The sequence below is a fragment of the Hylobates moloch genome, unplaced genomic scaffold (genome assembly GCF_009828535.3).
Source record: "Hylobates moloch isolate HMO894 unplaced genomic scaffold, HMol_V3 SCAFFOLD_15, whole genome shotgun sequence".
NCBI lineage: Eukaryota > Metazoa > Chordata > Mammalia > Primates > Hylobatidae > Hylobates > Hylobates moloch.
The window spans coordinates 17,764,571-17,782,372 of NW_026652290.1; the positions used below are offsets into that span (position 1 = coordinate 17,764,571).

Here is a 17,802-nt window from a genome sequence, read left to right on the forward strand (position 1 = left end):
GTTTAGGATCCCACATCCTGGGGCTGCTTTGGTGCAAACGGGATTTTTGTGTACACACAGTGGCTTTGGGGGCCCACAGGGGCCTGGATGTGTGTGCGCTGTGGGTAGGAGAGGCTGGGAAGGGCAGGGGAAGGTGAGGCCACATGTGAAATGCCCCCTTGTTACATGTGGCAGGGCCCCGGAGCCAGCCTGGCGGGGCTGCTATGGCCATGCTGGGCCTGGCTGGGCCTGCTGTGGGGGCCTCAAACAGCTCTTTCTTTGGAAGGCTGGATTTGGCAGAGGATAAGAGCTTGGCTTTGGGAGCCCCTCCCTCCATCCTCTAGATGAACACACACATAGCTTGGTCCCTCTAAGACAGAGACAGAGGGAAGCTTTGTGAGCTCCTGAGAGAGGCTGGACTCCTCCTGACTGCCGCCTCCAGTGAGCTGGGAATGCCAATGGGGCTGAGGCTGGAGACAGGAGCCCTCTGGCCCAGTCTTTCTTGAGCTCGGGGGAACGGAAAACCGCCACACATCAGGGGAGGGTCAGGTGGGCCCCAGCAGCTGCTCCTGCCCTTGGAAATGGGCAGCCCGGTGGCCACAGGGAGTAGGGCCTAGGAGGGGGCTGGGGTTAGAAAGAAGTCAGGAGAAAATAGGAGCTGTGCTTGCGCCACGAGCCTTGTCCTGTCCTCATGGGCTGCTTTCAGATGCTGCCCTTTGAGGCTGATGGGGATAGGAGGTTGTCCTTTAACAGCTATAAATAAGGACCGGGGGAGAGGGTTTCCCAAACGGTGAGGAAGACAGTAGGGCATGGCGATAATGGGGATGCTCAGGCGTCCTTTGCTAAGGTGCTTTTGCTTGGTCTGTGTTGGCTGGGCCTGTCTTGCCTTTGGGGCAAGTGACGATCTGTAGGGCTGTTTCCCTGGCAGTTGGCTCCGAACAGCAGTTGGTTGGTTTGCAAAATTTTGCCAGTTATTTGCATTCTACTGTCACTGTCAGGAACTCTTAGTAGGTACCTCCTTGTACATTTCTCCCCAGTGTGCCCTCACCCCCAGGCTGTGACTGGGCATGGTGGGGACTGGGACCCTAGTTGTCCTGCTTGGGCCCCACCGTGTCTTTCTGCTGATCATTCCCAGCCCTGAGGCTTGAATGGTGTTTCCCAGGACAAGGTATGGTCAGGTGGGCACTGCCTGCTCTACGGCCTTCCCCAGCATTCTCCCCACCTGGGCACTGCTGGGCCTGGCCCCCCACCCACGCAGAGGGCCCAGTACCTGGTGTACAGGCCGTTCTTTCGGCAGAAAGAGTTCTTGACGGAGAGCCGCCTGTTGTTGAGTTCCAGGGCAGGGAAGCTGCTTTCATCCAAGCTCATCATCTCGCTGTGGCCTAGGGCTCCAGACTTGGCACTGTTCCCTGAAGTCGGGGGGAGATTGACACCCTTTAGACTGTGTGGCCTCCCCTCTCCCATACCACTCCCCACCTGGCTGGGTTATCCCCTCTTTCTCTTGGTAGAGTTGAGACCAAAATAAGAGATTGAGATTGTGTGTAGAAACCCTAGGCTGCCCCACCCACCAGAGCAGGTGCACTGCCAGGAGCAGGACCTGATCACCCCTGTTCTGGCCAAAAAGGAGATACGTAAACGTCAAGTCCAGCCAGCACGGCTGGTGCCAGCTCACTCACCCGAGTCTGTCTTCTTGGCATACTTCTTGCTCTGGCCCCGGATGATGAGCACGAAGACCAGAAGCAAGATGAAGATGAGGCCGACCAGGGCGATGACCACCAAGAACCACCACTCCTCATAGAAGGGGTTGGCTTTCTGGGCTGGAGCACGGATGGGGTCAGGTATATAGGGTGCTCAGCCCCCTCCTCCCTCCAAATCTCTTGTTCCAGTTGGGACCCTACTAACAGTTCACAATCTATGGGAAGGCAGGGTCTGTGCCCTCTGAATGAGGCAGAACCTCTGTAAGGATAGTTTCACCTCAAGTATCTGCTCTGATCAGCCTGTAAAGGGTTGCCTGGAGGGCTGATGTCAGATGAGTTCTGAGATGGCTACCTGGCTCAACAGGAAAGAGTGCTAAGATTGATTAGTGATGTCTGCCAGGGACATAGGAGGGGAGAGTGGCAGTGTCTTAGCTACTTTTTCCCTTTTTTTTTTTTTTTTTGAGACAGAGTTTCACTCTTGTTTCCCAGGCTGGAGTGCAATGGCATGATCTTGGCTCACTGCAAACTCCACCTCCTGGGTTCAAGCACTTCTCCTGCCTCAGCTTCCCAAGTAACTGGGATTACAGGTGCCTGCCACCACACCCGGCTAATCTTTGTATTTTTAGTAGACACGGGGTTTCACCATGTTGGCCAGGCTGGTCTCTAACTCCTGACCTCAGGTGATCCACCTGCCTCAGCCTCCCAAAGTGTTGGGATTACAGACGTGAGCCACCATTCCCAGCCCCTTTTCTTTTTTTCTTTTGTACTTGTCTAGGGGCTATCTTGATAAGCATACCTAAATCTGTGTGGGGAAAGGTGCTTCTCTGGCCTGCAGGAGGCTGAGAGAGCTTTTCCTGAGGTTTAGTTTGGAGTGAAATTTTTCCTGGTAGCAGAAGGCAGGGGGAATTGGGAGGTTCTTTGGTTAAAGCAGAAGGCAGGGGGAATTGGGAGGTTCTTTAGGGACAGGGGTTCTTTAGTTAAAGGTGAAAGATTTACACCATCTGAAGAAAAACCAGAGTGTGGTGAGAGGGTCTTTAGGATGTCTCTTCCAGGTAGAGCTTCCTTTTTTCAAAACCCCTAGACTGTCTTTCTGCACCCAGCCAGGACTACCCATGCTGTGTGGACAAGGGATGGGCTCTCTGTTTCAGCCTTGAAGCACTTCTGTCCCAGGATTTGTTTTTTTCAATGTGGGTAAAGGAGAAGATTTGGTTCTTCAATGTGGGCAATGTGTGGTGGGGGAGGAGGCTGGGTTCCTTTGAGTTGTGCTTCTGCTTGGGGGAAGGGGCCTTTGTATTCAGAGTGGTTAGTGATAACATTTTGGGTCAAGGGTTTAGATAGCAGAGCCCTTGGTGCGCTCTAAGACATGCCAGATAGGAAGAATGAGGGGAGGAAAACGGGAGGGGTGGTGACCCTGCTGCACCGGGCCACTGCCCAGTCAGGCCTGAGGCCCACCTGTGTCTTTGCTGCTCTGCAGGCTGCTGACCCTGCCACGTTGGGGCTGGAGGTTTCCATGGAAAGACAGTTTATGGCCTGGTGCCCATGAACGTCCTGGGTGATGAGTGCATGGAAGTTTGCATCTTGGGCCCTCTGCTCTGCACCAGCACTTGCCTCTTCACAGCCCCGAGGGGACAATGCATTTTGGTTCCTGCCCCATGCTCCTGGTGCCCTGGTGCCTCTCCTCCTTCCCTCCTGCCCAGTGTCAGTCCCCAGGCTCTGCTGTGGGGCTCCCCCACTCCCTCCGCCCCCAGGCCGGTACCTGGCACAGACTGGGAGGGGCTGCTGGGGGTGCCGAAGCCATAGTCGTTGACCGCGATGACCCGGAAGTCATAGCTCACGCCCGGCTTCAGGATGTCCATGCTGAACGTGTAGGAGCTCACCTCCTTGGGGATGTCTTTGATGAGGATGTCCCATAGTCCCTCGTCTGCAGCAGCACAGAGATGGAGGCCCTGGGAGGTGAGGGGGAGCCCCAAATCCCGCTCCCAGCCCCGTTCTGACTATGCTCCCTGAGGGCTGGGCCTGTTGGATCCTCCCTGCTCCACACTGAATCACAGGCCTTGGTCCTCCCTTGAAGTGTCTTAAAATGACAGCTTTTGGGCCAAGCACGGTGGCTCATGCCTGTAATTCCAGCACTTTGAGAGACCGAGGCGGGTGGATCACCTGAGGTTAGGAGTTCGAGACCAGCCTAGCCAACATGGCGAAACCCTGTCTCTACTAAAAATACAAAAATTAGCCTGGTGTGGTGGCACATGCCTGTAATCCCAGCTACTGGGGAAGCTAAGGCAGGAAATCGCTTGAAGCTAGGAGATGGAAGTTGCAGTGAGCTGAGATCACGCCATTGCATTCCGGCCTGGGCAGCAGAGCAAGACTCAGTCTCAAAAAAAAAAAAAAGACACCTTTTGGAGCATCTCTTTTATTCTTTTTATTAAAATATCTGTGCTACATTAAGAGATACGTACTGTGCAGAAAGTACTGTCACAACCAATGACAGAACCACCGTCCAGAGAAACTGGCTCAAGGAATTAGCACTTGTGCAGGCATAACACTATGGATTCTGTCTTCCACTTCATTAAAAATGGTTGGAAACATGACTTTAAGTGACTGCCTAAGACATTATCATATGGGAATACCCTTCTTTACTTAACTAACCCCCTTTCCTAATTCAAAACATACACAATGGTGGCGGGAGACAAAAATAAGAGCGCTATTTTTCTTTTTTCTTTGTTTTGAGACAGAGTTTCACTCTTGTTGCCCAGGCTGGAGTGCAATGGTACCATCTCGGCTCACTGCAACCTCCGCCTCCCGGGTTCAAGCTATTTTCCTACCTCAGCCTCCCAGGTAGCTGGGATTACAGGCTTACTCCACCACGCCCAGCTAAATTTTGTATTTTTTAGTAGAGACGGGGTTTCATCATGTTGGCCAGGCTGGTCTTGAACTCCTGACCTCAGGTGATCCGCCTGCCTTGGCCTCTCAAAGTGTTAGGATTACACGTGTGAGCCACCACACCCGGTCTTTTTCTTTTCTTTTTAGTAACAGCTGCAGGAAAGATTTGGTTTTAAAAAAATTGTTTTGAGATAGGGTCTCGCTCTGTTGCCGAGGCTAGAGTGCAGTGGTGTGCTCTTGGCTCACTGCAGCCTCAACCTCCTGGGCTCAAGCGATCCTCACACCTCAGCCTCTCAAAGTGCTGAGGTTACAGGTGTGAGCCACCGCGCTTAGCCAACAGGAAAAATTTGGGTTTCCTGAGTGGGTTTAATCAAGTTGCCTGGATCTGGCGAGCTCCTCTTCAGCCACCTTCTTTCTTAGGAGCAGAGCAGAGAAGAGAAAGAGGGGCCGCGGGGGCTCCAGGGGTCCCCTGTCTGTTCTCCACCCTGTGCTGGCCTCAGCCACCTCTGTCCTTTGCACCTGAGCTTCCCTCAGATCCCCTTCCCCTCTTTATCCGTGGCTCTCTGGGCCTTGCCCTCGTGGGACCTAATTCACCTTCATGCTGTTCAGTCGGAGCGGTGCGGGTGCTGCCTGGGTCAGGGAAGAGGCAAGCCCCTGCCATAGCCCTGGGGCATCCATCATGTTGGTGGGGAGGCCAGGAGGGGCCCCGGCTGCGTGCTCTGCGTGGGGCCGATGGGGTCAGCCTGGCCCTGAGAGAGGCTGCCTCTTCCTGCTGGTGGCAGTGCGGGGCTGATTTGGAAACTGAAGTATCCAAGCCACCCTGGGCCTAGTCAGAGCCCTCTTCACGGTAGAAGGACGTCAGTGAGGCCAGCTCGCAGGTCCTCTCTGTCTGGCCTGCTCCAGGGAGGTCACCCAGTGGCCAACAGTGGGTCTCCCAGGCTGCTGCCACCAGGGACTAAAAGACCCTAACTCCCCCTAGCCTGCCCCAACCAAGCACCTCCAGCCTCTGTCTCATGCAGGGCCCGTTCTTCTCGCCGTTCTGCTTCTGCACCCTCTGGTTGAAGCTGCTTTCCCGCCAGAGGTGTGCCCAGTTCGAGGCCGCCCTTCCCTAGGGCTGATGGTTTTGTTTTCCTCACCATACTTTCTCATAGACCCAGCTGTGTAAGTCGAGCACTGCAGCAGAGGCGCCTCGACGCCCTGGCATCCTGTCTGAATTTTGGACCCAGTGGTGGGACCTGCTGAGGGGGCTGTATCCCCACTTCCGGTGTGGATCCTTCCAATTTGGGGAAGGCCATGGGGACCCAGTCTACATCAGAGCTGTCCTTGCAGAAGGCTCCAGGGTCCCGAACCTTGGCCTCATTGTTGGTCTTACTTGTTTTTGAACCTCTGCCTCCTACACCTCCATATATATATATATTATTTATTTTTTTTTTTAGACAGAGTCTCACTCTGTCACCCAGGCTGCAGTGTGATGGCACGATCTCGGCTCACTGCAACCTCTGCCTCCCATTCAAGAGATTCTCCTACCTCAGCCTCCTGAGTAGCTGGGATTATAGGCACCCGCCACCACGCCTGGCTAACTTATTTATTTATTTATTTATTTAGAGACAGAGTCTCACTCTGTCACCCAGGCTGGAGTGCTGTGACACGATCTTGGCTCACTGTAACCTCTGACTTCCGGGTTCAAGCGATTCTCCTGCCTTAGCCTCCCGAGTAGCTGGGATTACAGGCACGCACCACCACGCCCAGCTATTTTTTTATTTTTATTTTTAGTAGAGATGAGGTTTCACCATATTGGCGAGGATGGTCTCGATCTCCTGACCTCGTGATCTGCCTGCCTTGGCCTCCCAAAGTGCTGGGATTACAGGCATGAGCCACCGCGCCTGACCCATCTTTTTGTTTAATATCTCTCTTTCTCTCTTTCCCCTTTGCTGGCTGTGAAATCCCTCAAGGGCAAGGATCATGACTAATTCATCTTAAGTCTTCCTTAGCCCAGCATCCAGCACAGGCACCTTCTCAGCATTTGTTGAATAAATAAATGGAACCTTTCTTCCCTGGCCTTTTCATAGCATTAGGTGCCCAGTTTCGGAACTTCACGCCTTGAAATTTTAGCACTGGGGTGCAAATCCATTTTCCTCACATGCATCTGAATTCTGTCACTCATGTTTGAATGACATAATAATGATGATGATGACAGTGACAACAGCTGGCACTTATGCCTCTGTCAAGCATCCTGGGTCTACGTGCTTTCCTTTTCAAATCCACAGCAATGGCAAGAGGGAGGAACTACTGTCCCCATTTTACAGATGAGGACACCAAGGCCTGGAGGAAGCTTCACTCATCTTCCCAAGGTCCCACGCTGTCAGCAGCAGAGCTGGTGTTACTGCCTGGGGCCACCTCATTTCTGGCACCGAACTCCCCTGCCCGAAGCAGTCAGGAGTTGGACCTGTGTTTGCTGGATGGGCTGGGATCGCTGAGGCCCCTGCTGCTGCCTTCCAGAAGCTGGGATCTCCTGCCTGCTGTTTAACCCCCCTTGTTCCACCCCACACAGGGACAAAGCGTGGGGCTGGGGCAACTGGGCCAGGCCAGAAGCTGCTGGAATGTCACGCTGGGGCTCTAGCCGCCAGCCCCGGGAGTTGGCTGATGTGCAGGACGGGCTCCTGGGGCTGTAAATCCCTGAGCGAACCCCTCCCTGGGTCTGCAGCGCCTGGCAGCTCCTGGCTTGTAGAAAGGGGGTGTATTTAGTTTATCCTGCCTAGTACGAAGCACAAGCAATTCAGGGGCAAGTGTAGGACAAGGGCTATGCCATCCTGAAGATGAGAAGGGGAGCACAGAAGAAGGGGCAGGGGGCATGGAGGGGAGAGATGCTCACTCCATAACAGCAGCCTGCTCTCAAACAGCCTTAGGGACAGGCCACCATGCCCCTTGCCCCCTCTCCTCCCTCCTCCCCGTGCCTGGTTACTGATCCTGTCCTCTGCTCTCTGGCCCTGGCCCTGCTCCGAGTCCTGGTTTCTCACGGGGCCCTGGCTTGGTCCTTCCTTTTATGCTCAGGCCTTGATTCCACCAGTGTGGACCAAGTCACAGCCCACAAACTTGGAACAGCAGAGTCCCACGCTGGGCCTCCCAGGAAACACTGGAGAATCAACAGGGCCAGAGTCAGGGGCCAACATTCCACAGCCTGGCACCCCAGCTGGCCAACTTGGGTGGAATAAACAGGTGCAGACCCTGGTTGGGAGAAGCACGTAGTGGTCTCCTGGCCAACTCAGCAGCCGGCACCAGAGGGCCAGGGAGGGACCATCTGGAGTGGGGAGAGAGCCAGCCCCGCGTGCATCCTCCGACCACGCAGCAGATCTGAGCAGCTAGATGTAATCGCTATATGCAACTGCGATTATTAGCATGTGATTAAGGCAGGAGTGGTGGTAATGTTTTCCAGGAGCTACTAGAATTATTAACTCTTTGCTATTGGGATGATTAGTGCCCAGCTACCTCGAAGTATTAACAATTCATCACTGGGATGTTTCCATATTCCCCATTGGAAGCATTAGCTACCGAGATGCCTGGTGGCATCCCATTATGATTGTTATCTGCTGTTTGGGCTAGAGCAACAAAGTCTTGTTTTCCTTCTCAATTTTAATCACCTAACTGCGGATCCATGGGATACAGAGAACAGGCCTCCTGCTCTTGCTGACTCTGGCACCTCTGATTAACTTGGAAACCTAGCAACGCAGGGAGCTGGCAGTGGCTGCGAGCTCCTGAGAGTAAGCAGAGCCCAGCAAGCGGGTGTCAGGATGGGTGAAACCAGAGCAGTGGGGAGCAGCCCCCCGAGTGACTTATCTGTCATTCATCTCCTGATGGCTTTGGAAGTTCTTGTGATTCAATTTCAGGCCTGACAGGAGAGGCTGGTACGATTACAGCAGCCATCGAGACAGCCATGATGGCAGAGATAGGGCTTTGAGAGGCAGCCGGGGTCTTCTTAGTTATGGGGCACCCATCAGTAGGGTCGTGTGGATGATTCGGTGTGTGACCCATGTGAGCCACGTGCTCGGGCTTCTGGCTTCCTGAGCAATCCTCAACCCAAGCTGGTCCTCAGCTAGAACTAACAGCCATTCTCTGGGGGTCTCCTGGGGGTTACTTAGCCAGGAGTCCAGCTCTAGGAGCCCCCCAACCCGGTTTTCCACTCCTCAACAGGGCCAGGTGACTTCACCTGTAGTAGCACAAGCGCCTTCTCAGGCGGAGGACAGAGGCAAGTACCCCAAGTGGAGGGACCCAGGAAGGAGGGAGACAGTGAGCCGTGGGGTCGCAGCCCAGCAGGGCAGGGCGCACCTGAAGGCCTGGCCTCGATGACGTAGCGGGTGATGGGCCCTTTGCCCGGGTCTCCGCTGGACCAGTGGATGGCGATGGCGGAGCTGTACCGCACGATGATGGGCACGCCAGGCGGTCCTGGGGCACCTGCAGACAGCACACAGAGGCAAGGGATGTATGGAACCCAGAACAGCCACCCAGCCCATCACCCTGGGCTCGAGGAGGTGGGTGACAAAACCAACCTTGGACAGACAGCCACCAGGAAGCCCTGCAAATGTCGCGGCCTGAGAGTGCATCTCAGGCCGGGCCTGCCAGGATGGACTGTTGTCCCCCTCGGGCTACCCCTACGCTCCATATTCCAAATCCCAGGGCAGAAGACAAATGGAATGGTCCAGAAAGGTCCCTGGAGTAGAGTCAGGAGACCTGGGTTCCAGCCCAGAACGTGTTAGATGGGTGATTTTGATCAATTCACATAGCCGTCCAGTGCCTCAGTTTCCCCCTCTATAAGGGCCTTTTGGAAGGTAAGGCTTGAAGGCTGTGTCCTGGATGGCGGGGAATAGAGGTGGGTGCGATGATGGCAGAGTGGGCCCATGAGAGGAGGGGGCTGGTCGGAGCAGGGCTGAAGAATCCACAGTTTCTCCCTCCTGGTAGGTAATATGATGTCCGCCCTCCCTCCTTCCTGCCTGAAATTCCCCAACCCCAACTGCATTTCCTATCAGGTTAGACAACGGGAGAAGGGGTTCACACCCCAGGAGGCCTTGGGGCCTCTGCTGCTAGGAGGAGGGAGGAAGGACTGGGCCCCTTGCCGCTCTCCTGGCATGAAGGTACATCAGGAGCAGCCTGGGATGTGGGCCAGTGAGGGAGCCGGCCCTAGGAGCTGGAGCAGATGAGAGGAGGTGACTCCAGCAGTGAGAGAGTGAGCCAGGCATCTGTCTACAAGGGGCTCTGAGCCCCTTCTCTTGGGGGTGCCCGTCCAGAATCCCGACCCCACATGCTGTCACCTCCAATCCTGTTCCCCACCAAAGGCGGGGCTCTGTACCCCCAGAGCTGGGCACACAGTAGGTGCTTCCTCTGCGCTTAGGGGATGAGGGAGGGAACCAGTGCATGAGTGGGTGGCCCCCTGGTTTGCTGGTGGGGGGGGTCTCTGTAGAGCAGACTCTAGCCTCACACTGATGCTCCCCCAGGGCCCTGGACAGCCAGCAGGCCAGACAGGAGGCCGGGGACCCACATACACAGCCTGGCAACCCACCCGGCCCCTATGCCCACCCCATCGCTCACACAGCCTGGCAGCCCCACTCGGCCCCCATGCCCACCCCATCGCTCACACAGCCTGGCAGCCCCGCCCGGCCCCTATGCCCACCCCACAGCCTTGGAGGGCACCATTTCCTTCCTTCCCTGTGGAGCAGCCTGTCTGTAGCACAAGGACAGAGTAACTGAGGGGTCAGGTGGGGTGGACACGCCTGAGGGAGTGTGGTAGGGCAGGCAGCCCTCAGGACCCTATACTCATCCCGCACAGGACAGTACTCAGGGCTGAGGATGGAGCCTGCACCTTCTCCGGGGCCAGGAGCTTCCAGCGAGTCCAGCCACTGCCTGGCTGCATGTTCCCCCCACTGCAGAACTCCCCCTGCACCCACACCATGTGGGAGGATGGCTTCTTTATTTCTTTTTTGAGACATGTTCTCACTCTGTTGCCCAGGCTGGAGTGCAGGGGCACGATCACAGCTCACTGCAGCCTCCACCTCCTGGGCTCAAACGATCCTCCCACCACAGCCTCCTGAGTAGCTGGGACTTCAGGTATTCACCAGCATGCCTGGATAATTTTATTTTTGTAGAGATGGGGTTTTGCTGTGTTGCCCAGGCTGGTCTTGAACTCCTGGGCTCAGGCAATCCACCCGCCTCCACCTCCCAAAATGCTGGGATTACAGGCGTGAACCCCCGCACCCGGCCGGTTCTTTCTTTCTCAGAGTGCCCTCCGCTACCTTCTCTGCACCCTCTGTCCTTTATCTCCTCCCACCTCCCCACCTCCCAGCCTGGGACACTTCAGGCCTCAGGATAGAACAGCCTGTCCTCCGCACAGCCCTCTCCTGTCCCCAGGCCACTGCCAACGCTTGGTTCTCAGTTGCCTGCCAGCTCTCTCTCCTACTTTTCCCAGGAAGCTGGCTCAGGTGAGAGGCAGCGCAGGGTGGGGCTGGAGGCAGATGAAAGGACAGCGGCTGGGTGGCTCCTGGGCTGCCTCCTGCAGGCTTTGTCCTGAGTTTGCCCTAGAGCCATGGGGCTTTGCAGAACCAGACTGTGGGGAATAGAAAGTGACTGGCCAGAAAGAAAAAGTGAAGTGCAAGGTGCCTGAGCCATTAGGGGAAAATGGCCTGCAGGGCAGGTGACAGACCAGAGGGGGCTGGGCTCCCAGGCCTGGCTCCCTTCCTGACTCAGGCTAATCAGGCCTGCTGAGGAGGGCAGGCCTGCGCCACTCCTGGCTGAAGGGGCCGGGCAGAGGAGGAGATGGGATTTTAGGGGAAGTCCGGGATGGGCTGTACTCCTTCTTAGGGAGGGAGGCAGCAGCAGAGTGGTCTGGGAGGTGACTTTTGTGTTCAGGACAGGACATTCTACACTGACTGGTAACAGGGACTTTGAAGGGCTAAACCGTGACCATGGCAAATGCCTGTGGGGGTGAGAGGTGGGAGGGGAAGGGAGGTGAAGAGGACGTTTAAAGGAGGCGATTGGGCGCGGTGGCTCATGCCTGTAATCCCAGCACTTTGGGAGACTGCAGCAGGTGGATCACTTGAGGTCAGGAGTTGGAGACCAGCCTGGCCAAACCCTGTCTCTACTAAAAATACAAAAATTAGCTGGTCGTGGTGGAAATCACCTATAATCCCAGCTACTTGGGAGGCTGAAGCTTGGGAATTGCTTGAACCCGGGAGGTGGAGGTTGCAGCAGCGAACTGAGATTGCACCACTGCACTTCAGCCTGGATGACAGAGCGAGACTCTGTCTCCAAGAAAAAAAAAAAAAAAAAAAAAAGCCCAAAACAACAACAACAGAAACAATACAGGAGATTCAGGAAGACTTCCTGGGGGTGGGGGGGGCAGTTACACACAAAAGGGCATTCTGCGGAGGGGGTGGGTGGTGAGGTGGGGGAGGCAGGGCCCTGGCAGTGAATAGGTGACCTGCTCCATCAGGTGTTTCTCAAGGTGCCACTTTGTCACAGCCTCCAGGGGCTTTTGTGTAAGTGCAGATTGCCAGGTCCCACCTCAGACCCAGGAAATCAACCCCTCCGAGCATCCACCCTGGGAATGTGCATTTTAGTGCGCCCTGCTTTGAGAACCACTGCCTGGAGGGTAGGGGTGGTTCAGGGGCGTGGGAAGATGGCTCTGGCTGGGCGAAAGGCAGGGGCACCTGCCAGGCTGCATCCTTCCAGGATGGAAGTGAAGGAGGCAGCGCAATTAGCAGGGAGAGAAAGAACGTAGCAGGCGCAGTGGCCAAGCCAGGCCTGTGGGCTGGGCCTAAGTGGGAGAGGAGGGGCGCTGCTCCAGGGTTTGTGGCTTGAGGAACCTGAGGACACTGATGTCATTAATCAAAGCGTGGAACCCGGGAGGAGGGAGCGGGGGGAGGGGTGACTGGGCACCAGCGGAAAGAGTGAGCTCTGTCCTCCACTCTGTTTCCAGGGGCCAGCACAGCTCTTGACACTGGGGGCCCATTCTGACTGGGGGCGCTGAACCGCTGCGTGGAGGACATGCCTGGTCCGTTGCTCTCCTACCTTCTCCGGGGCCCGTGGTGACGTTGGCTTCGATCTCTGGCCCGTAGGTGAAGGTCTTGGCTGTGATGCGGAACCTGTAGGTCACCCCCTCCGCCAGGTCCTTCACCTTCAGCCATAGGGGGCTGTTCCCCTTCACGTCCACTGTCACGATCTTGCTGACTCCTGGGGGAGGCACAGCAAGTGGGGACTGCAGGGGCCACCAGGCGCGCAGGGCCCACTGAGGGCACCAGAGGCCACGGGGAAGGGGAAGCGGCCGTGGCCTGGGCCCCGGGACCCTGGGCAGGGGCTTCACTTCTTGAGATCAGGCTGAAACGCTCCCCCAGCTCACACAGCCACATTGCCCATGCTGTGTTTCTCAGAGCACGGTCCTGCCTGCTGTTCTCAGGGAGAACAGCTCCATGGTTCCGTACGTTTGGGAAAAGCTACTACTGTCTGTGTCTACTGAGCAGCCACAGGGTCCATCAGCATCTAGGAAAAAAGAACACTCGCCATCCTGTTTAATGTAACCTCTGCACCCCAAATATATTTCAGCTCCATTTTTATTCCCTGATGCAGCATTCCATGGGACTAGAATTATATCCTTCTTCAGGAAGGGCTTCCATAAAAATACCAAAAGCCCAGAGTTGGGGGGACACACTTTTGACCAGGTCTTCCACCTGAGCCCCGCTCCAGCTCCACCTCTGGGGTTCAGCCAGGAGCTCACATGGCCCTCCATCACCTCTATCTGCCACAATTTTTTTTTTTTTAAAACAAGGTCTTGCTCTGTTGCTCAGGCACAATCATGGCTCATTGTAGCCTCGACCTCCTGGGTTCAAGCCATCCTCCCACTTTCAGCCTTCCAGGTGGCTAAGACTGTAGGTGTGTACCATCATGCCCGGCTAATTTTTAAATTTTTGTAGAGACAGGGTCTCATTACGTTGCCCAGGCTGGTCGCGAACTCCTGGCCTCAAGTGATCCTCCCATCTTGGTCTCTCAAAGTGCTGGGATTATAGGCGTGAACCACTGTGCCCAATCCACCAAGCTTTTTAGGGCAAAAGTGAGGATGCCTCAGCACCCCAAATCACAGCAACTAGAGGGGAGGCTTCCGCCAGCTTTCAGGAGGTGGGGGTTTGCACTCTGTGCTTCACGAATCCAAACACTCCTGACTGCCAGCCTCCCTGAGCACCAGGACTAGTGTCATTTCCCATGTCCATCAAGCATACCAGTCACCAGTGAGAGACAGGCCTTGCAACCAGGAGGCTGGGCTCAGACCCAGTGATGGCGCTGACCCTGGCATGTCCCTTAACCTGGCTTCAGTTTGTTCTGCCGAGTGAGGGTGTCCACAGCATCTTAGGCAGGGATGTTATGAGCTTTAAGTAAAATAACAGAGCATGTAGGTGTCTGACCTATTTATTGACTAAGTGGATTATTCATATTATTGTTTTGAGGTGGATTTTCATCCTTGCCCAGGCTGGAGTGCAATGGCACGATGTCAGCTCACTGCAACCTCCGCCTCCTGGGTTCAAGCGAGTCTCCTCCCTCAGCCTCCCGAGAAGGCGTCCACCACCACACCCAGCTAATTTTGTATTTTTAGTGGTGAAAGGATTTTGCCATGTTGGTCAGGCTGGTCTCGAACTCGCAAACTTAGGTGATCCACCACCTCGGCCTCCCGAAGTGCTGGGACTACAGGTGTGAGCCACCGTGCCTGGCCGCTAAGTGGATTATTGAATGATGGAACAATGTAGGCTCAGAGGGGCTTCCTGAAAGAATGAAATGACCCCGGGACCAGGAACAGGGACTCTGGCTACCTGCTCCTTGACAATTCTGAACAAAGCCCTCATCTGCCTGGACCTTGGTTTTCCCTACAGGACGGTGGGGGCTGCTGGGCTCTTGTGAGGCTGGTTTGCTGTTGACCGGAACCCAGGATGAACTCGGGTGTGGACATTGGGCTGGCCAGGCGGGGCCTCGTCTTGCTGCACTTATTAACTGAACTATTATGGGAAGATGGGAATGTGTAGGGGTGTGGAGTTGAGCCACACAGTCCAGATTCCAGCACTGTGGAACTGGAAGGCAAAGAGCTCACATCCTCAAGTTGAGAGGGTCCTGGACAGGCTGGGTTGAGGCCCCTGTGAAGAGGGCTTGTACTGGCCCCCTGTACCTTGTCTCGGGGACTGCTGTCCTCTGCCCCACTCTGGCCCTGCACCTGACTGGATCTCCTGCTGGGGCCTGGCTCCCCCCTGGTGTTCTAACACACAGCTTCCCATTGCAGAACAAGCCACTGGCACCCAGGTGGTGGCAGGGAAGACTGAGGGCCATTGTTCCCTCGGCTCACCCAGAACTGCTGGTCACAGCGATGTTCCCAGGGCTCTGCCCCTTGTTCTTGCCAGGCTCCGTGATTGGAGGGGGTGAGAGTGAGAGGGGTGGCTCCAGAGGTCAGCCACACCCCCAGCGCCTGGCTGGGACTAGTCCCAGGCAGTGAGGAGCGCAGTTTCCTTCCTCCTAAATCCCGTCTTCATAGGATGGTGGTTGGTAACAAAATGGCAGGGATTTCTCGGCATGTTACCAGGGGTAGAAAGCTGGCAGGTGCCAGATGCCCACTGTCAGGGGCTGTGCAGGTTCCCATCTGGGACCCTGAGGAAGGGGTCGGAAGACCACTCAGATGAACAGGGTTAAGGACAAGAGCGAGGTCATTTGCAGAGCAGGGCTCTTGACCTGGGGTCCACAGATGGCAGTTGCGGGGTGCAGGGACCTCCCTGGTCTTGTGCATCTTCCCGGGGAGAGGCTCTGAAACTTTGGTCAGATTTTCATCAGATTCTCCAAGGGGTTCCTGACTCCCACAAAAGCTAAAGAAGGACTAACTCACAGTTTGGGAAAGGCAACATACCCCTAGCTCCCCTCTGTGCTTTTCTTTCTTTCTAGCTCTGTCGCCCAGGCTGGAGTGCAGTGGCGTGATCTCGGTTTACTGCAACCTCTGCTTCCCGGGTTCAAGCGATTCTCTAGCCTCAGCTTCCTGAGTAGCTGAGACTACAGGTACCCACCACCACACCCGGCTAATTTTTGTATTTTCAGTAGAGACGGGGTTTCACCATGTTGGCCAGGCTGGTCTCAAACTCCCGACCTCAGGTGATCCACCCGCCTCAGCCTCCCAAAGTGCTGTCATTACAGGCGTGAGCCACCGCCCCTGGCTGCCCCGCTTCTTTATGGTCTTAACAGAGCCCTGTCCACTTAGGTTTCCCTTCCTTTCCTCCCTGTGTCCGTCGACCAAAGGGGTTAGAATATATTTAACGATTCTCTGCCTGGAAGTTAGGAGACCTGGATCTCTCTTCCAACTCTGCCCTCAACTTGCTGTTGTTTTACCTTGGAAATGCCCTTTCCCTTGTCTGGGACTCGGTTTCCACGTTTATAAGATGGGGAGACTCTCACCGAATCTCACTCATGTGTAGTGGCTGTGATGGGCGCCGAGATGAGAGCGAGCTTTTGCAAAGCGAGGGCCGGGGAGCCGTGCTGGGGGGTCCACTCACCATCCACGGGGCTGCAGGGCTCGTACACCAGCCTGTAGCCCTCCAGGATGCCATTGGGGAACTGCGGGGCTTCCCAGGACACGTTCACTGAGGTTGTGGTCAGCTCACTGAACTTGACCGAGCTGGGAGCGCTGGGGGCTGCGGGAGACAGCAAAGGGTTTTTGTTTCCTTCTTCTGTGGAAGTTCAAAGCCTCGGGTTCAGCTCCAAGGAGCTAGCGGGAGTGTTGGGTCTGAGCCCGGGAGGAACAAGAGTGCGGGGCTCGGCAGAAAGGGCGGGCAGGAGGGGTCACTGGAGGTCATCAGGCCCCCTTCCTCTCCTCTCTCAACTTTCCAGTATCAGAGTCCTAAGAACTGGGAAGAAAGAGAACTCGATTTTTCACTCAAGTTGCAGAATTCAGGCTTCTCCCTGCTAAGTGGCTCTGAGCCCGGGCTATGAGTGTGGGACAAGCTGTCACACCCCCAGGGTCATCGTGGGGCAAGACCATTTCCTGGCTTTGTGGGGTTTGTCTTTTGGCTTCCGCGGAGGAGAAGGTAGGGGGTGTCTGGGCCTCAAAACATTCGGTGGGCGCTAAACAAAGAAGACGCCAGAACCACAGCAGACAGAGATGGCCTTCCTCTCCTCCCGGGGCTCCAGGGCTTGTCACAGAGGCCCCACGCAGTCAGGGGGAGCCACGCCAAGGACAGTCAGACCCTCTGGGAGAAATGTTTTCTTGGACTGAGAACCCTGTGGCAACCCCAAAAACATGGGGGCGGGGGCTCCCCTGAGCGGGAGGACAGAGGAAGGGCAGGAAGCGTCCCAATCTGCGGCATCCCCAGCTGGCCCGGGGAGGATGACCAGGCTATTATTGTCCAGCGCTGCCTCCCCACCAAGCCGGAGCTAATCCGGACCTGCTTCCGGCTCCAGCCCCGGGAGGCAGAGTCAGCGAGTGTCTTTGAAGGAGGGAGGTGAGCTCAGGGGGCCCTTCCTGCCTCCCCTGTGCTACAGGGACGTGGGACAGAACATGTTGTGCTGCTGCCGCAGTGACGGAAGCCTCGGGTTCCCTGGGGTTCGCATCCGGCAGATGACACTGACAAGAGAGTGGCCGGGATAGGAGGCAGACGGTCAGACTCGTATATTCAGCAGCTCACACTCATTCTGGCCACAGTCAGACCCTGGGGGCAGTGGAGGGAAAGGGTTCCCCAGAGCCAGGGCTTGTCCCCAAAGAGGGTCATAATGAGGAACTGATGCCACAGGTGTGCCCTCTGCAGCTCTTTAAAAGCCACGTGCCACTGACAGCATAGGAAGCAGCAGGTTGAACAAGATGCTCAAGGGAGGCTGGGACAAAAGGCCAGTATTGCAGTCCACCAGGACAGAACACTAGGTTCTCTCAGAAATCCTGGGTTCCAGCCTCTGCTCCCCCAGTGACCAGCTGGGCAACCCTGGACAAGCAGTATAACTTCCCGGGTGATCCTGGCTCATGGTGAAATGAGGGTGCTGCCTGCCCTGCCTGTCCGCGGGGCTTCTGGGAGGGTTAAGTGTGACAGTGCCTGACTACCAGGCTCGCTCTGCACACAGGCAGCAGGATTCTCACCAGCGCCCTCTCCTCTGCACCCGCCACCCTTCAGCCTCCTGATCTGCCTTCCCTGCCTCTACTCTCTCCCCTCCGCCAGGCCATCTCCTGCACAGCAGCTGTAGCACTTTTCTCTAAATG

General features: G+C 56.0%; 1 protein-coding gene across 1 annotated transcript in view; it reads right to left on the minus strand.

Annotated features, from left to right (window-relative positions):
* The window catches only part of SDK2 (sidekick cell adhesion molecule 2), a 145,467-nt gene that overhangs the window by 13,905 nt on the left and 113,760 nt on the right, over positions 1 to 17,802 (minus strand). The window contains exons 36-41 of the mRNA XM_032179094.2: positions 16,112 to 16,249; positions 12,612 to 12,773; positions 8,880 to 9,005; positions 3,433 to 3,597; positions 1,656 to 1,796; positions 1,250 to 1,388 (exon numbers count right to left, since the gene is read on the minus strand). Of these exons, the coding sequence (XP_032034985.2) occupies positions 1,250 to 1,388; positions 1,656 to 1,796; positions 3,433 to 3,597; positions 8,880 to 9,005; positions 12,612 to 12,773; positions 16,112 to 16,249 (871 nt within the window). The remainder of the gene's footprint in view (positions 1 to 1,249; positions 1,389 to 1,655; positions 1,797 to 3,432; positions 3,598 to 8,879; positions 9,006 to 12,611; positions 12,774 to 16,111; positions 16,250 to 17,802) is intronic.